The sequence below is a fragment of the Capsicum annuum genome, chromosome 6, assembly GCF_002878395.1.
Source record: "Capsicum annuum cultivar UCD-10X-F1 chromosome 6, UCD10Xv1.1, whole genome shotgun sequence".
In the NCBI taxonomy this organism is placed as follows: Eukaryota; Viridiplantae; Streptophyta; class Magnoliopsida; order Solanales; family Solanaceae; genus Capsicum; species Capsicum annuum.
In genome coordinates this window covers 83,053,074-83,069,495 of record NC_061116.1, presented here as the reverse complement: position 1 = coordinate 83,069,495, position 16,422 = coordinate 83,053,074, and the positions used below count along the sequence as shown (strand labels likewise).

Genomic DNA, 16,422 nt, shown 5'->3' with positions numbered 1-16,422 from the left:
GCTCATTTATGCAACACCTGCCAAACCGTTGTGGTAGCTCTATCACAATGGTTTTTGTATTTATTGCAATAGTTTTTGAACCATTGCCATAGGAGTAATTTCTAGTGAGTGTTAAGAGATTCATGTATGAGATAAGGAAATTCTTTTAGGATGAACCATATCTTTTCAGGTTTTGTGCGGATAGTATGGTATGGAGGTGTATCCTTAAGGTGTAGATGTTTAGTATTCTTGAAGTTTCTCATGCATCACCAGTTGGGGGTCATCACAGTGGAACTCGCACAAATCTATAAAATTCTGCAGTGTGATTTTTACTGGCCTACAATTTATAAGGATGCTCACGATTTTGCATAGGCTTATGATCAGTGTCAGAGATAAGATAATTTCTCGCGACACCATGAACTTCCCATGACACCTATCCTAGAGTTAGCCATTTGATGTATGGGGGATTGACTTCATAGGCCTATTTGTAAGCTTCTATGGTTATAAATATATTTTGGTAGCAGTTGACTATGTGTTGAAATTGGTGGAGGAAATTGTGCTTCCAGATAATAAAGGTAGAAGCGTGTTTTTCTGAAAAGAAACATTTTTTCTTGATTTGGCACTCCCCGAGAGATTATTAGTGATGGTGGGTCACACTTTTGCAACCGGTTTTTCAAAGCCTTGCTTGAAAATATGGTGTAAAGCATAGGGTGGCATCACCCTATCATCCTCAGACAAGCGGGCAGGTTGAGGTCTCCAATAGAGAGATCAAGTCCATATTAGCGAAAACTGAATGCCAACGAGACTAATTGGTTGTGGGCCTACAGAATAGCTTATAAGACTTTCATAAGTGCATCACTATATCATCTTATGTACGGCAAAGCATGCCACTTGCCGGTAGAACTTAAGCATAGGGTACTATGGGTGTTGGAAAAGCTAAACTTGGAGTGGCATGATGCAGCAACATCAAAATTGAATAAGATGAATAAGTTGGATGAATTCTGACTTTGTGCCTATGAGAGTTCTGTTATATACAAAGAAAGGATAAAGCTGTATCATGACAAAAAAATCGAGAAAAAGGTGTTTGAACTCAGTAACTTCATACCACCCAATAGGAGATCGATACCTCCTACCATGCAACACCTCAAAAGGGGCCATGCCAATACTAGAGAGCAAGTCTGATTCAACTCATAGCTTCCTGGAGACACACCACTACTAGCCTGAGTCTAGCCATACACTATTATTTATTCAAGCTTATCCAAAACTTAGAAGTATTTAGCTTAAGACATTGGGCTATATTCCTTACATCCATCCCGAACACTACTCTGGTCCATTACCATTATCATATGCAAACCACAAGTAGACGACATAGGAAAACTATAACCAATTACTATAGCCAAAATCACCAACATAGGATTGAAAATCCAAAACCATAACACAACTATGCCATAAAACAACTCATACACATGCTTTCCTAAACTCCTAAGCACCCAACACGACTATTGGTAAATCTACCAACCGCAACACTTAAGACTACCATTTTTATACCAGCGGTATGATTTATCCTTCCCAAGATCTAGCACCCTCTATTATTTCCCAAAGATTTTCACCATCCACTCTATTCCAAAACCTTAGTTCTAGAAGTCGCCCTAGAATCCCCCCAGTTAAGGACTTCTACGTTTCCCCATTTCAAGACATCACCATGTTCCCCAAGTCACTATTACCCCAATATAAGAAGGGTCACGGAGAAAGCACAGGAAACACTTATGCCACTTAAGGAAAGACCACAAAAAGAGACAAGACACCATAGGTACGAAGGGTTTCATAGCAACCACCTAGGTCATAAATGAGGCCCATCCCAACACAACCTAACCAAGAGGAGTCCTTACACCAAATAACACACCGCCATATATACCAATAGTAATGCAATGTAATGTCAAGACTCATATCCAGGGAACAAAATGTATATAAGATACGAATCTTAGGTGTAAGTGCTCATAGAATGCATTCCACACTAGTAAAGCGCCCTCTCGACCAAGATAGGAGAGAATCACTAGAGTACGCAACCCGACCTTTCCTTGGGGACCACCACTAGAAGAAAATTTAGGATCAACCTTCGACCTCTCTCTCATTATACCAACGAGCACAACATTCCACTCTAATGGGTATCATTGGGGAGGTAAACTAGAGAAACTTGGACTTTCTATACCCAAAACCATTCTATAAAGGAGGAATAAGAGTTGGACAAACATCCAAAACAAGTCCAATCCCACACTTAACTTCCCTATTTATCAAATCAAAAAATGCCTTAGGGGCATTGGTCAACCCAAAGGACATGACTAAGAACTTGTAGTGACCATATCGAGTTCTAAAGATGGCCTTAGGCATATCAGCTTCCCCAACCTTAAGTTGATGATAACCCAACCTAAGATCAATTTTAGGGGAACACCTCACACCTTGAATTTGATTAAACAAATCATCGATTCTAGGGAGAGGACACTTATTTCTTATGGTCGCTTTGTCTCACGGACAATGATCAATGCATATACGAAGCAAGCCATTCTTCTTGCGCACGAACAACACGGGAGCACTTCAAGGAGACATTTTAGGTTGAGTTTCTAGAACAAGATCAACCCCAAAATCAATTTCCCTATCGGGAGGAATACCAAAAGGATCACCGGGGAAAACATCAGGAAAATTATTGTCCATGGGAATGGGCTCTAGGGGAGAACCTTCTAAGTTAGAACCTTTAACTCGGACCAAACGATACAAACGCTTATTTGAGATTACTTATGGACTCGAAGATACAAAATGAATCCCCCCTTATGCACCAAAGAACTACCTTCCCATGCAATGATCGGCTCATTAGGAAATATGAACATGACCCTACTGATCCGACAATCTAAGAAAGCATAACACGAATGTAACTAATCCATCCTCGGGACAACATCAAAATCAACCACACCCAACTCTATTAAGTCTACAAAAGTTTTTCTACCACTAATAGATACCACACACCCTCTATAAACCCTCTTAACAACCAAAGAGTCCCCTATCAGGGTAGAAACCAAAAAAAAAAGAACTGGGAGATTCTTAAGACCAAAAAACAAAATACACATTCATATACTAGGTCACATAAGAAAGAGTAGAGCCTGGGTCAAACAAACATTACACACCACGAGAGAAAAGTTTTGATATACCTGCGTCAGTATCAGAAGGTACCTCGAGCTCCTGAGGGATAGTAAGAGCGTTGAGACGGTCCCGAACAATGTCGGAACTAAAAGTGGCACCCCTAGGTGCAAGAGCTAGAGAAGTGGCAACCGGTACCCTTTTTGCCCAAGCGACAATCATTATGGGATACTCCCATTGCATGTGACCCAATTGACCATATTTAAAACACCAATTCTTTCTTTCCTCACAACAACTACGGTGTGATTCATCGCAAAACTGATAAGGAAGATAGGTGAGTGAGGATTGGACCCCTCTTACCCTATATTCGGCACCTTATGCCCTATGAGCATTAAATGGGTTTGGGTAAGGAGCACTAGCTGCGGAATGGAAGTTAGGACCCACCCAATACTTTTTCTTGGACCACTTTCCACCAACCTGAGCCAACATAGAAAAGAAGTGATGGAACCCAACATTTTGAGGTGATTGAGGAGAAGTGTCACCCCCAAAAGTAGGGTTAGTAGGAACAGGTGGAACCCCTCGAGGACAGTCAGATGTCACGACTCTTGACCGGGTCTGAATCCCAAAAATTGGACGAGCTTTGTCCATATAGCCCTCAGTCAAGACAGAAGATCTTGCCTGAACATCAAATCTTTTTAGATACATGATCTGAAAGATGAGCAAGCAAAAATTAGAGGAATCCAAGACCTTAGACTCTATATAGCTTGAGATTGAAACACAAGAAAGGGAAACATTCCTAAATGTCTCATAGCCCCTCTTTTTTAAGTGTGGCGTGTTATACACCCATAAAAGAAAATCTATTTGACATGGTTTTGTAGACTCCCAACTTACCATAAACCCAGGCTCTGATACCAACATGACATGCCCTGAAACTGCGCTATGTCGTGTGGGCATCTCAAGCCCAACTTGGATCAGATATCGCCCCGTTAACCCAACCTAACCATCTATTCAAATTATAAGCATTAGATGAACTCTGACCAAATATCAAAGTAGCGAAAAGTAAAGCAAGTAGTTAATACTTAAACAATATCTAACATTTCATTAATGACAACAATCTAGCCAATATACCCAAGTCCACAGTCATCCACAAAACCTCTACAATTCTGATGTCTAAAATATATCGGGACATGCCCCCGACAATAGCCAACACTAAGTCAAAATAAATCAAGTCTATGACTTAAAGTAAAAGAATATGAAATGTATGCCTTCCAGAGAATAAAAGCTCACCACTTCAATGTCAACACACGGTCCGCCTGAACACTTGTTCACTGCGTAGAAAAAAAAACTCTGAAACCTATGTCGCATGGGGACTTAGTGTCCGAAGATAATTAGCGGCTGAAGCGCTAGCATGTATCTTGAGGATAAAATAGTGCATCAATTCAATCCAAGTCAAACCATCGTATGAAATCACATATACATTAGCATAGAGATAAATGAAGATAAACATAGATATGTTTATACATAGCATACCAAGTCATGGAAAGAGTCATAACAATTATTCCTAAAGAATTCATTCATGAAACATGGAGTAAAGAACTTCCAACCTTTCACCTTACCAATTCTAGAACCTTAAACTTCTCCGTTACATTAGTCAAGGGGATTTAAACCTCAAACCAACTCACCCTATTCAACAAAATTTATTACGCAAGGGACTCGAACCACAAGCCATTAATTGGACTTGGGACTCGAACCACTAGTCATTTATTGGACTAGGGACTCGAACCACTAGTCATTCCATTGGGCGAGGGACTCGAACCACAAGCCATTCATTAGACTAGGGACTTGAACAACTAGTCATTTCATTGGGTGAGGGACTCAAACCACAAGTCATTCATTGGACTTGAGACTCGAACCACTAGTCATTCCATTGGACGAGGGACTCAAACCACAAGCCATTCATTAGACTAGGGACTCAAACCACTAATCATTTCATTAAGCGAGGGACTCCAACAACAAGCCATCTCTTTGGGCGAGGGACTCCAACCACAAGCCGTTTCATTTCCATTGCTCGTCGACATTTGAGCTCTTAAACCATTTAGTTCATGCCTTAACATCCATACAATTCATTTCAACTCTTAAGGACTTGAACTATTTATCCATAACACCACCACGTGGAACCATAAGGTCTTCATGGGAACATTTATTGATTGAACACTTTATTAGGCCAATTCCTTAACTCAAATCATTATTTAATTCACTCAGTGTTCATCAAGACTCTTACTAAACCAATCATTCTTCATTAGTATTTCTATACAACCAATATGGTCATAATTTAACTAATTACATGGCTAACAACATCCTTACAGTATCATTTATCAACCACTCATACTTATTGGATCATCACACCATATAAAGTCATAAATTAATCCATTACAAGATTAATAAGATTCTTACTAACTATCTACCAAGCATTCACATTTATCATGACACAATACATGGTACACAGTGCCTTTACCAATCATTTACTAAGTACTCACATGCATTACAACAATATCTTATCTCATTCATATTCACTAGACCAATACCCTAGTTTAACACACTATTAACATGTGACTAGAAAATTCATTTAAATATTTTCACAAACACCATATGTACATAACTTTATCAAGACTAAATTCATGGTGGAATTCGTCATTATTAGGGTTATTCAAGACCCATATATTAGACCGTATAAAAAAGTACCCACATATGCAAGCCATCACGAATAACATGTATAATCACAAGCTCAAGCAAGACCAAACACTATTCATCATTGACAACCAAAACCCCTTTCATTTAATTTCAAAACTACTATGTACACTTACTAATCCAAGTGTGAAATACATGGTTTTTGAGTTATTTAACAAGGGAGAGAGATACATGCCTTATACAAGTTGATTCGATGAAGAACTTGACACCTCTTTTGCCTCTAGATGAACCTTCTTCAAACCCTAGCCTCCAAACTTGCTTCAAGGACTTTTGAGAGTGTTTTGGAATATTTGACACACTCAAAATGTGTTTAAGAAGGCCATATACACTTATATAGTGAGGGGACTTAGGGTTTTGGGTGAAGAAAATGACCATAAGTCCTCAACTAAAAGTTGAAAATTGGCCACGATGTTGGGTACGACTCACTTGAGTCAACTGTACTCTCGGGTACGAGTAGTACCCTAACTCATACCATAGGCTTTACCTAGGTCACCTACACTGGTTAGGGTACGACTACACACCTTTGAATAATATCCAAAGGGTACAACTTAGATCTTAAACCATACCCATGACCCGTACCAAAAACAACCCATTTTTTATCAAGTGCCAAGCACCTTACGACTCACCTAGGTACGACCCGTACCTTAGTGTACAACTAAGGGGAGAAAAAGTCGTATTATGGATAGTATGTTACCCTCCTTGGCTGCTCAAGGTACGAGAAGGGAGGTAAGAGAGGGTATGACTCATACATAAGGGTACGAGTGACACACCTAACCGTATCTTGGTCAGAATGTACCATCAACAGACTTTTCCTAAGGTACAAAGCCTAGGTATTTCAAGTGTAAGAACCAACTAAATACATCTAGAAGTAAAAAATATACAATTACTAATCCAAAAGGATCATAATTTGTCTTAGAATAAGAAAATAAGACATAAACTAAATAAGAAGAGGTAGTAGATAAACTCTGGAAGCATAGACCAATGGCTACCTCAAAAATAATACAAACACCACCCGAATCAACTACCATGCGGCATACACATACCTAAATCTGCACCAAAAGGGTGCAGTAGGGGTGAGTACGGTCTACTTGTACTCAGTAGGTATCATAGGCTGATTGAGCAAAGTTGAAAATAAAGAATATAAAATACACATTATGGGCATGTCACCTGCAATCAGAAAATGTCCCAAATGGTATCTCACACCGTCTCCACTAACAGTTTTACGATATACATACATACTAAAACACAAGTATAAGAAAGAGGTACAAATAAATAGATATCAAATCAAGAATAAAAATTCAATATAAAATGTACACAATGTATACAAATGTAATGAAAAAGATGATGATAATGATGTGATGCACGATGTGCTCCATATATAACTATCGAGTTGTGCTCCCTAAGTAGGACCTATAAGGGGTTCATCAACCCGTATACAATCCAATATCCAATACCAATCCAATATTTAAAGATGTCACATTTTTTATTAGAAAAAGGCAGTTGTTCCATAGCGATACCAATGTTTCATGAATATGAATGATATGAGGATGCAATGCTCATAACCAACTAGAATGAGAATTTCCAAATCCAACCAATATACCAACCATATGAGCTACAAATCCACTCAATATGCCAGCCAGCCATGAAATAATATAGTCCATAAACGAATAGAGTAAGATATACAATAATATACCATTTGATACTATACAAATACCAGCTTAGACATTTTTTACTAAGAAGAATACAACAAATTACATAAATACCAGGCCAATAACATCATCTAAGACCCCTCACGGTCACACGTAGAAATGAATATCTCAAAACCACTAAATATAAATTACACAAGCCCACACACAAGCTCAAAACAATAATCCATATCATGATTAGTTCCCACACTCATAACACGATTTTATACCAATATTAACAACCCAGCCTAGTTTGAAAAAAGTTAAGCCATAACCTACTCCGAATGAAGAAAACTGGGTTTAAAAGCCTTCAACACAGAGTCTTTCTCTCATGAACAAACTAAAAAACAACTAAAACACACAAATATAGAATCTACGCATTAAAAGAAAGCCAGTTCATTTTTAGGTCGGGGTCAAAACGCCCTCCGAAATGAACTTTTGAAAAAGAAGGGTAAAACTAAAATTTTAGTTCAAAAATATATTACCTATGATTCAAGAAATCCATAGAATAATACCCAAGTGAAAATGGATTGAAATTGGGGTTTAAATCAAACAATTACTAATTTAGGCCTTTCAAGCCAAATTTCCCAAATTCTACTTTTGAATTCAAGTTTTAACACGATTAAAGTGACATGAATCGAAGAAAAATAATTGAAATAGGGATTTGGAGCTTATCCAAGCTCGAAAATGAAAGAAATCGACAAAAAACTTAAAACCCCCAGCTCCAAGTGTCAAAAATGGTGAAAATAGTGAAAAGGGGGTATGTAAACCACCCAGACATCGCTTAAGCAGTCACTAGGCCACTTAAGCGGTCATCGCTTAAGAGGTCAAGTGTCACTTAAGCGATCCCCGCCAAGGTTGCCTATGCGCTTAAGTGGACCAATAGTCGCTTAAGAGACACTCTCTTAAGCGGACAAAGCCACTTAAGTGATACTCACTACTGTAAGCCAGGTTTCTTAAGCGACCGGTTGGATGCTTAAGCAGACTCCGCTTAATCTACCCAAGTATTTCTTAAGCGGATGCACTAGCTGAGTGGTGCATCAACTGGAGACTTGGAGAATCTCAAGTCTCCGCGAATCCCTTAGGATTCATTTGGAATCCTGAGAACACATACAAACTATGCTACCCAAGTAAATTCGACACTCTAGACTCAATGGTGATATCAAATTTTTTTAAAAATATCACTTTCATAAATTTGACCCTCGAAACCCAATTTCATAACTTTTCGAACTGAGGGTCGAAATGAGATATAAAAGCCGTAAAATAATACCAACCATGTTACCAACCTAAAATCGATGCTTCCAATTTGCTGGCATAGTTTATTTTACTATCCGACGTACAAAACAACAAATATTGATCAAAATCAACTGTAAAGCCTTTTTAACCATAAAAAATAACAACCTCGCACAAATCACACCAAAATGCATTGGAAAATATGCCAATCATTCTCCCGACCCAGAAACACCATAAAGCAACCACAAGGAGGGGTAAAATAATTAAATCATACAGAAATAAATAATTTTTAAAAATCATCGAAAATGAGATTATTACATCTAACTTTGTAATTGCTGGTGAAAACCCTTTGGGAAAGCATGAAATTATTTCTAGGTTGTTAATTAGCATTTCTGTCACAACCCGAACGAGGGCCTGGCCGTGACGGATATCCCGAACCATGAAGGCCCAAAATGCTCTTCTCTATCTGGTAATCATGCACAACATTCATATAATAAAAGAAGATGCAGTAACATAATCTGCTATGAAAACATGGTTAATTCTGAATTCAATACAAGTATGGAAACTGTAAATAACCTACATCTAAATAACATCTGACTCGGTCTGCGAAATCTCTACTACATGAAAATCTGACAACTGTCTGAAACTGGGATAAGGCCTCCAGTAGACCAAAACTAAAATAAGTGACATAATCTGAAAAGATAGGCCTTCTGGAATAGAGAAGGCTTACCACTGCACAATCTGATCAGCTGTCTGAATTATCTACTGCTTATCTGAACCTCTAGACTGAGTCTTAGAACCTGAGAGGTAGGGAGAAGGAAGGGTCAATACAGATGTACTGATACGCAGAGCATATCCAAAATAATCATTTATTATTCAACATATATGAGAGCAATTTAAAACAGTTCATAACTATATCATATAGTAAGAATTCACATGGGCATTTTAAAGACTCTGTAAAAATCATCTCAACTATGAGAAATCTGTGTTACTTCTACGCTAGGTGGTATACCCTACAACTCTGAAAAATTTCATGGGCTATATGGAAACTGCCATTAACTCGCCAGCGAAGCCCCCAACCCAAGTGTGCCGTAAGGGTTGGAGTCTTTGAATCTACTACACCACACGGCCGTTGCCAGCGTATAATAATAATCTACCCGTATCAGCAAATACGATTTCAGGTTAAGAGTTGCTTAAACTCGCGCCTTCTTCGGGTAACCACCTAACCCTCTTTAAGCCCCTTTTTAAAACTCTATCAAAACATAAAGTTTCTAAAATCATACTCTGAAAACATAATCTGTTATGGCATAAATACATATAGTATCGTCATACCATTGACTTGCAAGTCACATCTCTGAGCCATTATTAGTCTTTCGTAAATCTCTGTTTTCAAAACACAAGTTTTAGGACCACCATTTCAATAATTCAATTCAAAGAAACTCTTTCTCAAACCTCATGTAAACACATGCAAGGAGCTTATCTTTGTCAAGCATTTCAGTAGTACAGTACAAGGTGGTCATGTCAAAGTTCTCAATTCACATGCAATTCTTTCTCTTAAACACAAGAACACATTTATTTCAAGAAACACCCTCTCAATAATTTCAAATCATGCTCAAATGCTATAATATTGTGAAAACATCTTTCAAATCACAAAACCATAATCTTTAATTCAATACATGAAAGAGAGTTCATAATTTATGCTCTCAACGATCTTAAATCTCAAATTACATACATATACGTATACATGTAAATCAATTTAGGGGATAGGACCACAAGGTCAAAACAACAGTAACATTAAAACATTCGGAATACGTAATTTAGAACATAGATTTCAAAATCCCTTTGAAATTCATGCATAAAAATCTAAAAATCATGCTCTAATGGTTTTAAGCCCATGTAGTTTTTTTTAGGATAAACCCCGCATACCTCTATCTAGAAATTTAAAGGATGCTTCTTGATGCCCACGGCTTGGGGATTCCAAATCTTTAATTTATTTTGAAAACCCACGGTTGAATCTTGATTTATTTGGATTATCAATATGGAATCCTAGAGAGTGTTCTTGAATATTTTTGGTGAATGTATGAGTAATATGCTCAATTGGGGTTGAAATCTCGTGTTTGGACAGATAAGGGTGTGGGAAAATACCCAATATACCCTTAATGAGACCGGTATTAAAATATAACTGGGAGTCCAATTTCATAGGGCACCGTGATGCGCCACTATCGCGGTGGCTCACTGAAAACTGACGAATGGGAATTTAGCTCACTCCGTGATGCGCCACCATCGCGAAGTCCCACTGGAAATTGACCATCGTCATTTATACCGTCTTCGCAATGCGCCAAGGACTGTAATAATGGTGTTTTACGACTAGAACTTAAATTAACCATAACTTCTTCACCGAGTGTCTATTTTGTATGCATCTTATGTCGACGAAAAACTTATTCAATCATCTACAAAATAAAAAGTTGAAATCTAGGGGATTCCACTGGAAAAAAAGTATAAATCATTCTAGAAGTCAATGCTTAATATTTTAGGGACAAAATTTAGCTAAGAAAAACTTTGGGGCATTACAATATCCCGCCCTTGGGAACATTCATCCCCGAATATTGACGCAGGATACAGACAAGTATAATTTCAAACATACTAAGGCATAGAAAGAATAAGGTAAGGATTGTACCTTTCATTTCATCATCCATTGGATCAAAAAGGTTTGGGTATCTAGCTGTCATGTCAACTTTTGATTCCCAAGTCAATTCTTCAATTTTCTAGTTTCTCCATAACACTTTAACTGAGGCTATCTCTTTGTTCCTCAATCTTCTAACTTGGCGATCCAAAATCTCTACAGGCTCTTCTTCATAGGATAGTGAGTTTGTCACTTTGATTTCTTCGACAGGTAATACTAAAGAATGGTCTCCAATACACTTCTTCAACATATATATATATATGAAATACCAGATTAACCGAACCCAAACTAGCTAGCAATTCTAACTCATACACAACTCCACCTATCCTTCTCACAATCTGATAGGGTTCTATATAGCGAGGACTCAGCTTACCTATCTTTTCGAATCACATGACTCCCTTCATGGGAGAAACCTTGAGAAACACCCTATCTCCAACCTTAAACTCTAGATCTCTTCTCCTAATATTGGCGTAGGACTTCTGACGACTCTGAGCTGTCTTAAGTCATTCTCTAATGACTTTAACATCCTCTATTACCTGATAAACAAGATTAGGCCCAAATATGTGTATCTCACCTACTTCATACCATCCTATCAGGGACCTATATCTTCTCCCATACAATGCCTCAAAAGGTGCCATCTTAATATTGGAATAGAAATTATTATTATATGCGAACTCTATCAATGGCAAGTGCTCTACCCAACTACCATTAAAATCAATCATGCAGGCCCTCAACATATCCTCAAGGGTCTGGATGGTGTGCTCAGCTTGCCCATCTATCTGAGGGTGGAAAGCTATGCTCAAATTTACTTGGGTACCTAAACCCTTTTGAAACGATCTCCAAAACTGTGAAGAAAACTGTGTACCTCTGTCAGATATGATAAACACAGGTGCCCCATGCAAACAAACTATTTCTGCAATGAACAACTTGGCATAATTCTCCCCCGAATAATTTGTCCTGACAGGTAGAAAGTGAGCTGACTTAGTCAACCTATCTATAATCACCCAAATAGAATCATACTGGTTTCGGGACCTCGAAAGTCCTGTAATAAAGTCCATATTAATCATATCCCACTTCCACAAAGGCAAAGCTATCTCTTGAGAAGAACCACCTGGCCTCAAATGTTCCACTTTAACTTGTTGACAATTCAAACACTTGGCAACATAGTTAGCCACATCACGCTTCATATTATTTCACCAATAAATGGTTTTCAAATCCTGATATATCTTAGTAGATCCAAGGTTAACAACATACCTCGACGTGTGAGCTTCGTCAAGGTTTCTCTTCCTCAGACCATCTGCATCTGGCACACACAATCTACCCTGGTATCTCAAAACACCATCACCACCAATTTCAAAAGACAATACCTTTTGTTGACCCACATCTTTCTTGATCTGCATCAATATGGGATCTTCAACCTGCTTCTCTTTAACTTCTGCACAAAGGAAAGATTTAGCTATCTCATGAACAACCACTACTCCATCCTTAAAATCCAAAAGTCCTATTCCTAGATTTGTAAGTCGGTGAATATCCTTCACCATCTCCCTCTTTTCTTTCCCAACATGAGAAAGACTGCCCATAGATAACCTGCTGAGGGCGTCGGCTACTATATTCACCTTGGATGAATAATACTGCAGGCTCATGTCATAGTCTTTTAAAAGTTCCAACCACCTCCTCTTTCTGAGATTCAATTCTTTCTATGAGAAAACATGTTGTAAACTCTTGTGGTCAGTAAATATATCAACGTGTACCCCATACAAATAGTGCCGCTAGATCTTAAGTGCAAAAACCACAGCCGCTAACTCCAAGTCATGAGTAGGGTAGTTCCGCTCATGCACCTTCAATTGCCTAGATGCATAAGCCACTACCTTACCATACTACATAAGAACACACCCAAATCCCACTCGGGACGCATCACATTATATAACAAAACCTTCTGTACCCTTCGGAAGAGTCAGAACAGGAGCAGTAGTCAACTTGTCTTTCAACTTGTCAAAATTATTCTCACAAGAGTCAGACCACAAAAACTTCACCTTTTTCTGAGTCAACTTAGTAAGTGGTGCAGCTATGGAAGAAAAACTCTCGACAAATCTTTTGTAATAACCCGTCAAACCCAAGAAGTTTCGAATGTCGGTTGTAGCCGTAGGTTTGGGCTATTTTATCACTGCCTCAATCTTTTGGGGATTAACCTTAATCCCTTCACTAGACACAAAATGCCCCAAGAAAGCAATAGTATTTAACTAGAATTCACACTTGGAGAATTTTGCATACAACTTATGATCTTTAAGGGTCTGAAGGATGATTCGGAGGTGATTGGCATAGTCCTCTTCGCTCTTAGAATATACCAAAATGTCATTAATGAATACAATGACAAACAGATCCAGAAACTGATGGAAAACCCTATTCATTAGATCTATAAAAGCTGCAGGGGCATTAGTAAACCCGAAGGACATGACTAAGAATTCATAATGGCCGTATCTGGTTTGGAAAGCTATTTTGGGAATATCTGACTCTCTAACTTTCAACTGGTGATATTCCGAACGAAGGTTTATCTTTGAAAAACATTTAGCACCCTGAAGTTGATCAAAAAGATCTTCAATCCTAGGAAGGGGATATTTATTTTTAATTGTGACCTTATTCAACTGGCGGTAATCTATGCACATACAAACGGAATCGTCTTTCTTTCGCACGAAAAGTATAGGTGCACCCTAAGGAGACACACTGAAGCAGATAAAACCTTTATCTAGAAGATCTGCTAACTATTCTTTTAACTCTTTTAGCTCTGCAGGAGCCATCCTATATGGCAGAATAGAAATAGGATGGGTATCTGGCAATAAATCAATACCAAAATCTATCTCCCTATCAGGTGGTATTCTTGGGAGATTATCTGGAAAGACTTTTAGGAATTTATTCACTACGGGGATAGACTGGCGAGGGATGCTTTCAACACTAGAATCTTTAACCCGAATAAATGATACAAGCAACCTTTGGAAATAAGTACGGGCCTTGAGATAAGATATGAAGTGCCCTCTAGGTGCTAGAGAATGTCCCTCCCATTCTATCACAGACTCATTCGGAAAAGAAAAGGTGACTCTTTGGGTCCTACAATCCAAGGTGGTATTTCACGAATGGAGCCATTCCATCCCTAAGATGGTATCAAAATCAACCATATCAAGTTCAATGAGATCTGCCTCAGTATCCCAGCTGAAAATAGACACAACACAATTTTTATACACCCTCCTAGCCACAACAGAATCTCCCACCGCCAACAGCCATGTATGGGGTCACATAAGACAAGGTAGACCTGGGATCAAGTAATACATACACATCACGAGAAAATATTTGCAATATACCGGTGACTACATCTGGTGAGGCCTCTGCCTCCTGGCGATTGGTCAAAGCATACAACCGGTTTCGACCGTTTCCAATGGCTAAAGCAGCACCCTTCTGAGGTGGTGGTGTAGATGAATTCACCTGGGACTTGGCTCCTCCAACATTACTCTTTGCTGCCGGACAGTCTCTCTGGATATGGCCTGGCTGGCCGCATGAATAACACACCAAAGCACCAAACTGACATCTCTCTGAATGATTCCTCCCGCATCTCCTATAGAACGGATAGGACCGAAAGGTCTGGGATACACTTCCCTACGACTACGTATCTTGTATCCTCAGCCCCTGACTAAACTGAAAATTTTGGGTACGCTGCTCAGCTGTAGGTCTGGACACTGGAGCACTAGCTGCCAACTGTGCATTACCCCAATTATTATTTTTTTGCCATTTTCTGTCCCAATTACCGCTATGTTGCTGACTATGACTCTGGTCTATTGCTCTGGCTCTCTTTGCCTGCCTATTCTTTTTCCTAGATTCGGCTGTCTTCTTCTTCTTCTCCTCAACTTGTTGCATGTGGACTGACAGTCTAGCAAAGTCCATATCCCTGTTCAGCATAGCTCCCTGACACTCAAGCACCAGATCATCTGAAAGGACGGAAGCAAACTTCCTCATTCGGACCCTCATATTACTCGTCATCTCAGGAGCATAACGGGCTAGCTGGTTAAACTTTAAAGTATACTCTTGAACACTCATCTTACCCTTCTTAAGGTTCATGAACTCCTCTACTTTAGGTTCCCTCAGCTCCAGAGGAAATAATCGATCAAGAAAAGCTTCCACAAACTCGTCCCAAACTGTGGGCTTAGCACTGTCACCCTTCGCATCTTCTCACTTGTTGTACCATTGGTTCGCTACATCCTTTAGCTGGTATGTTGCTAGATCAACACCCTCCACCTGATCAACATGCATTACATTGAAAATCTTCTCTATTTCATCTACGAGCTCCTGTGGGACCTTTTCTACCTTAGCTCTATAGAACTTGGGCGGGTTTATTCTCATGAACTAGCCCACTCTAGTAACTTCAGAAGTAACAGACGCAGACCCAATATCCTCCGACCTCTGAGTCTATGCGGCTACCAATTATGCCAGCATGTGAATAGACTGTATGAATTCACCATTAGAAACCTCTCATTCACGAGGCTGAGTGCTATTGGCCCCCGTCTGGGGAGCTCTGGGAGGACTGGTTGGTACAGGAGGTACTCCCGGAGTAGGAACAGGTTCTGAGGTATGAGCTCTATTACGGGTCCGTATCCCATGGGTGGGACGGACTTCATCATCCTGAGCATTAACGTTGGTGCTACGGGGAGACATCACTAGTTTTCTGAAAAACAAGAGGTCATTGATTAGGGGATAGATTAGACTCTGAAGCACGAACTAAATCACAAAGAAAAGAAACATTCTTAAACGCCTAGTAGCCTCCTGCTTATAAGTGTGGAGCGCTACACACCCATAAATAAGACTCTACCCAACATAATTTTACGGACACCCTAGGACCATGAATCGTGCTCTGATACCAAGTTTTTCATGACCCGAACAAGGGCCTGGCCATGACGGACATCCTGAACCATGAAGGCCTGG

At 39.2% G+C, this 16,422-nt stretch overlaps 1 protein-coding gene across 1 annotated transcript; it reads right to left on the bottom strand.

Annotated features, from left to right (window-relative positions):
• Positions 1 to 3,483: 3,483 nt before the first annotated feature.
• LOC107874266 lies at positions 3,484 to 15,387 on the bottom strand. Its single transcript, XM_047414400.1, has 3 exons — positions 15,233 to 15,387; positions 14,779 to 15,061; positions 3,484 to 3,816 (listed from the first exon to the last, which is right to left on the bottom strand). The coding sequence occupies exons 1-3, from the start codon at positions 15,385 to 15,387 to the stop codon at positions 3,484 to 3,486; spliced, it is 771 nt and encodes a 256-aa protein (XP_047270356.1).
• Between the last annotated feature and the right edge of the window lie 1,035 nt (positions 15,388 to 16,422).

What these genes read in the sequence shown, in the direction of transcription:
- LOC107874266 (XM_047414400.1), bottom strand. Translation starts at nt 15,387, where the DNA reads ATGGACTTTGCTAGACTGTCAGTCCACATGCAACAAGTTGAGGAGAAG. An exon ending in GGTAATTGGGACAGAAAATG is followed by an intron (nt 15,062 to 15,232) that starts GCAAAAAAATAA and finishes TCCGTTCTATAG; the next exon opens with GAGATGCGGGAGGAATCATT. An exon ending in TATTTTCTCGTGATGTGTAT is followed by an intron (nt 3,817 to 14,778) that starts GTATTACTTGAT and finishes CTCATCTTTCAG; the next exon opens with ATCATGTATCTAAAAAGATT.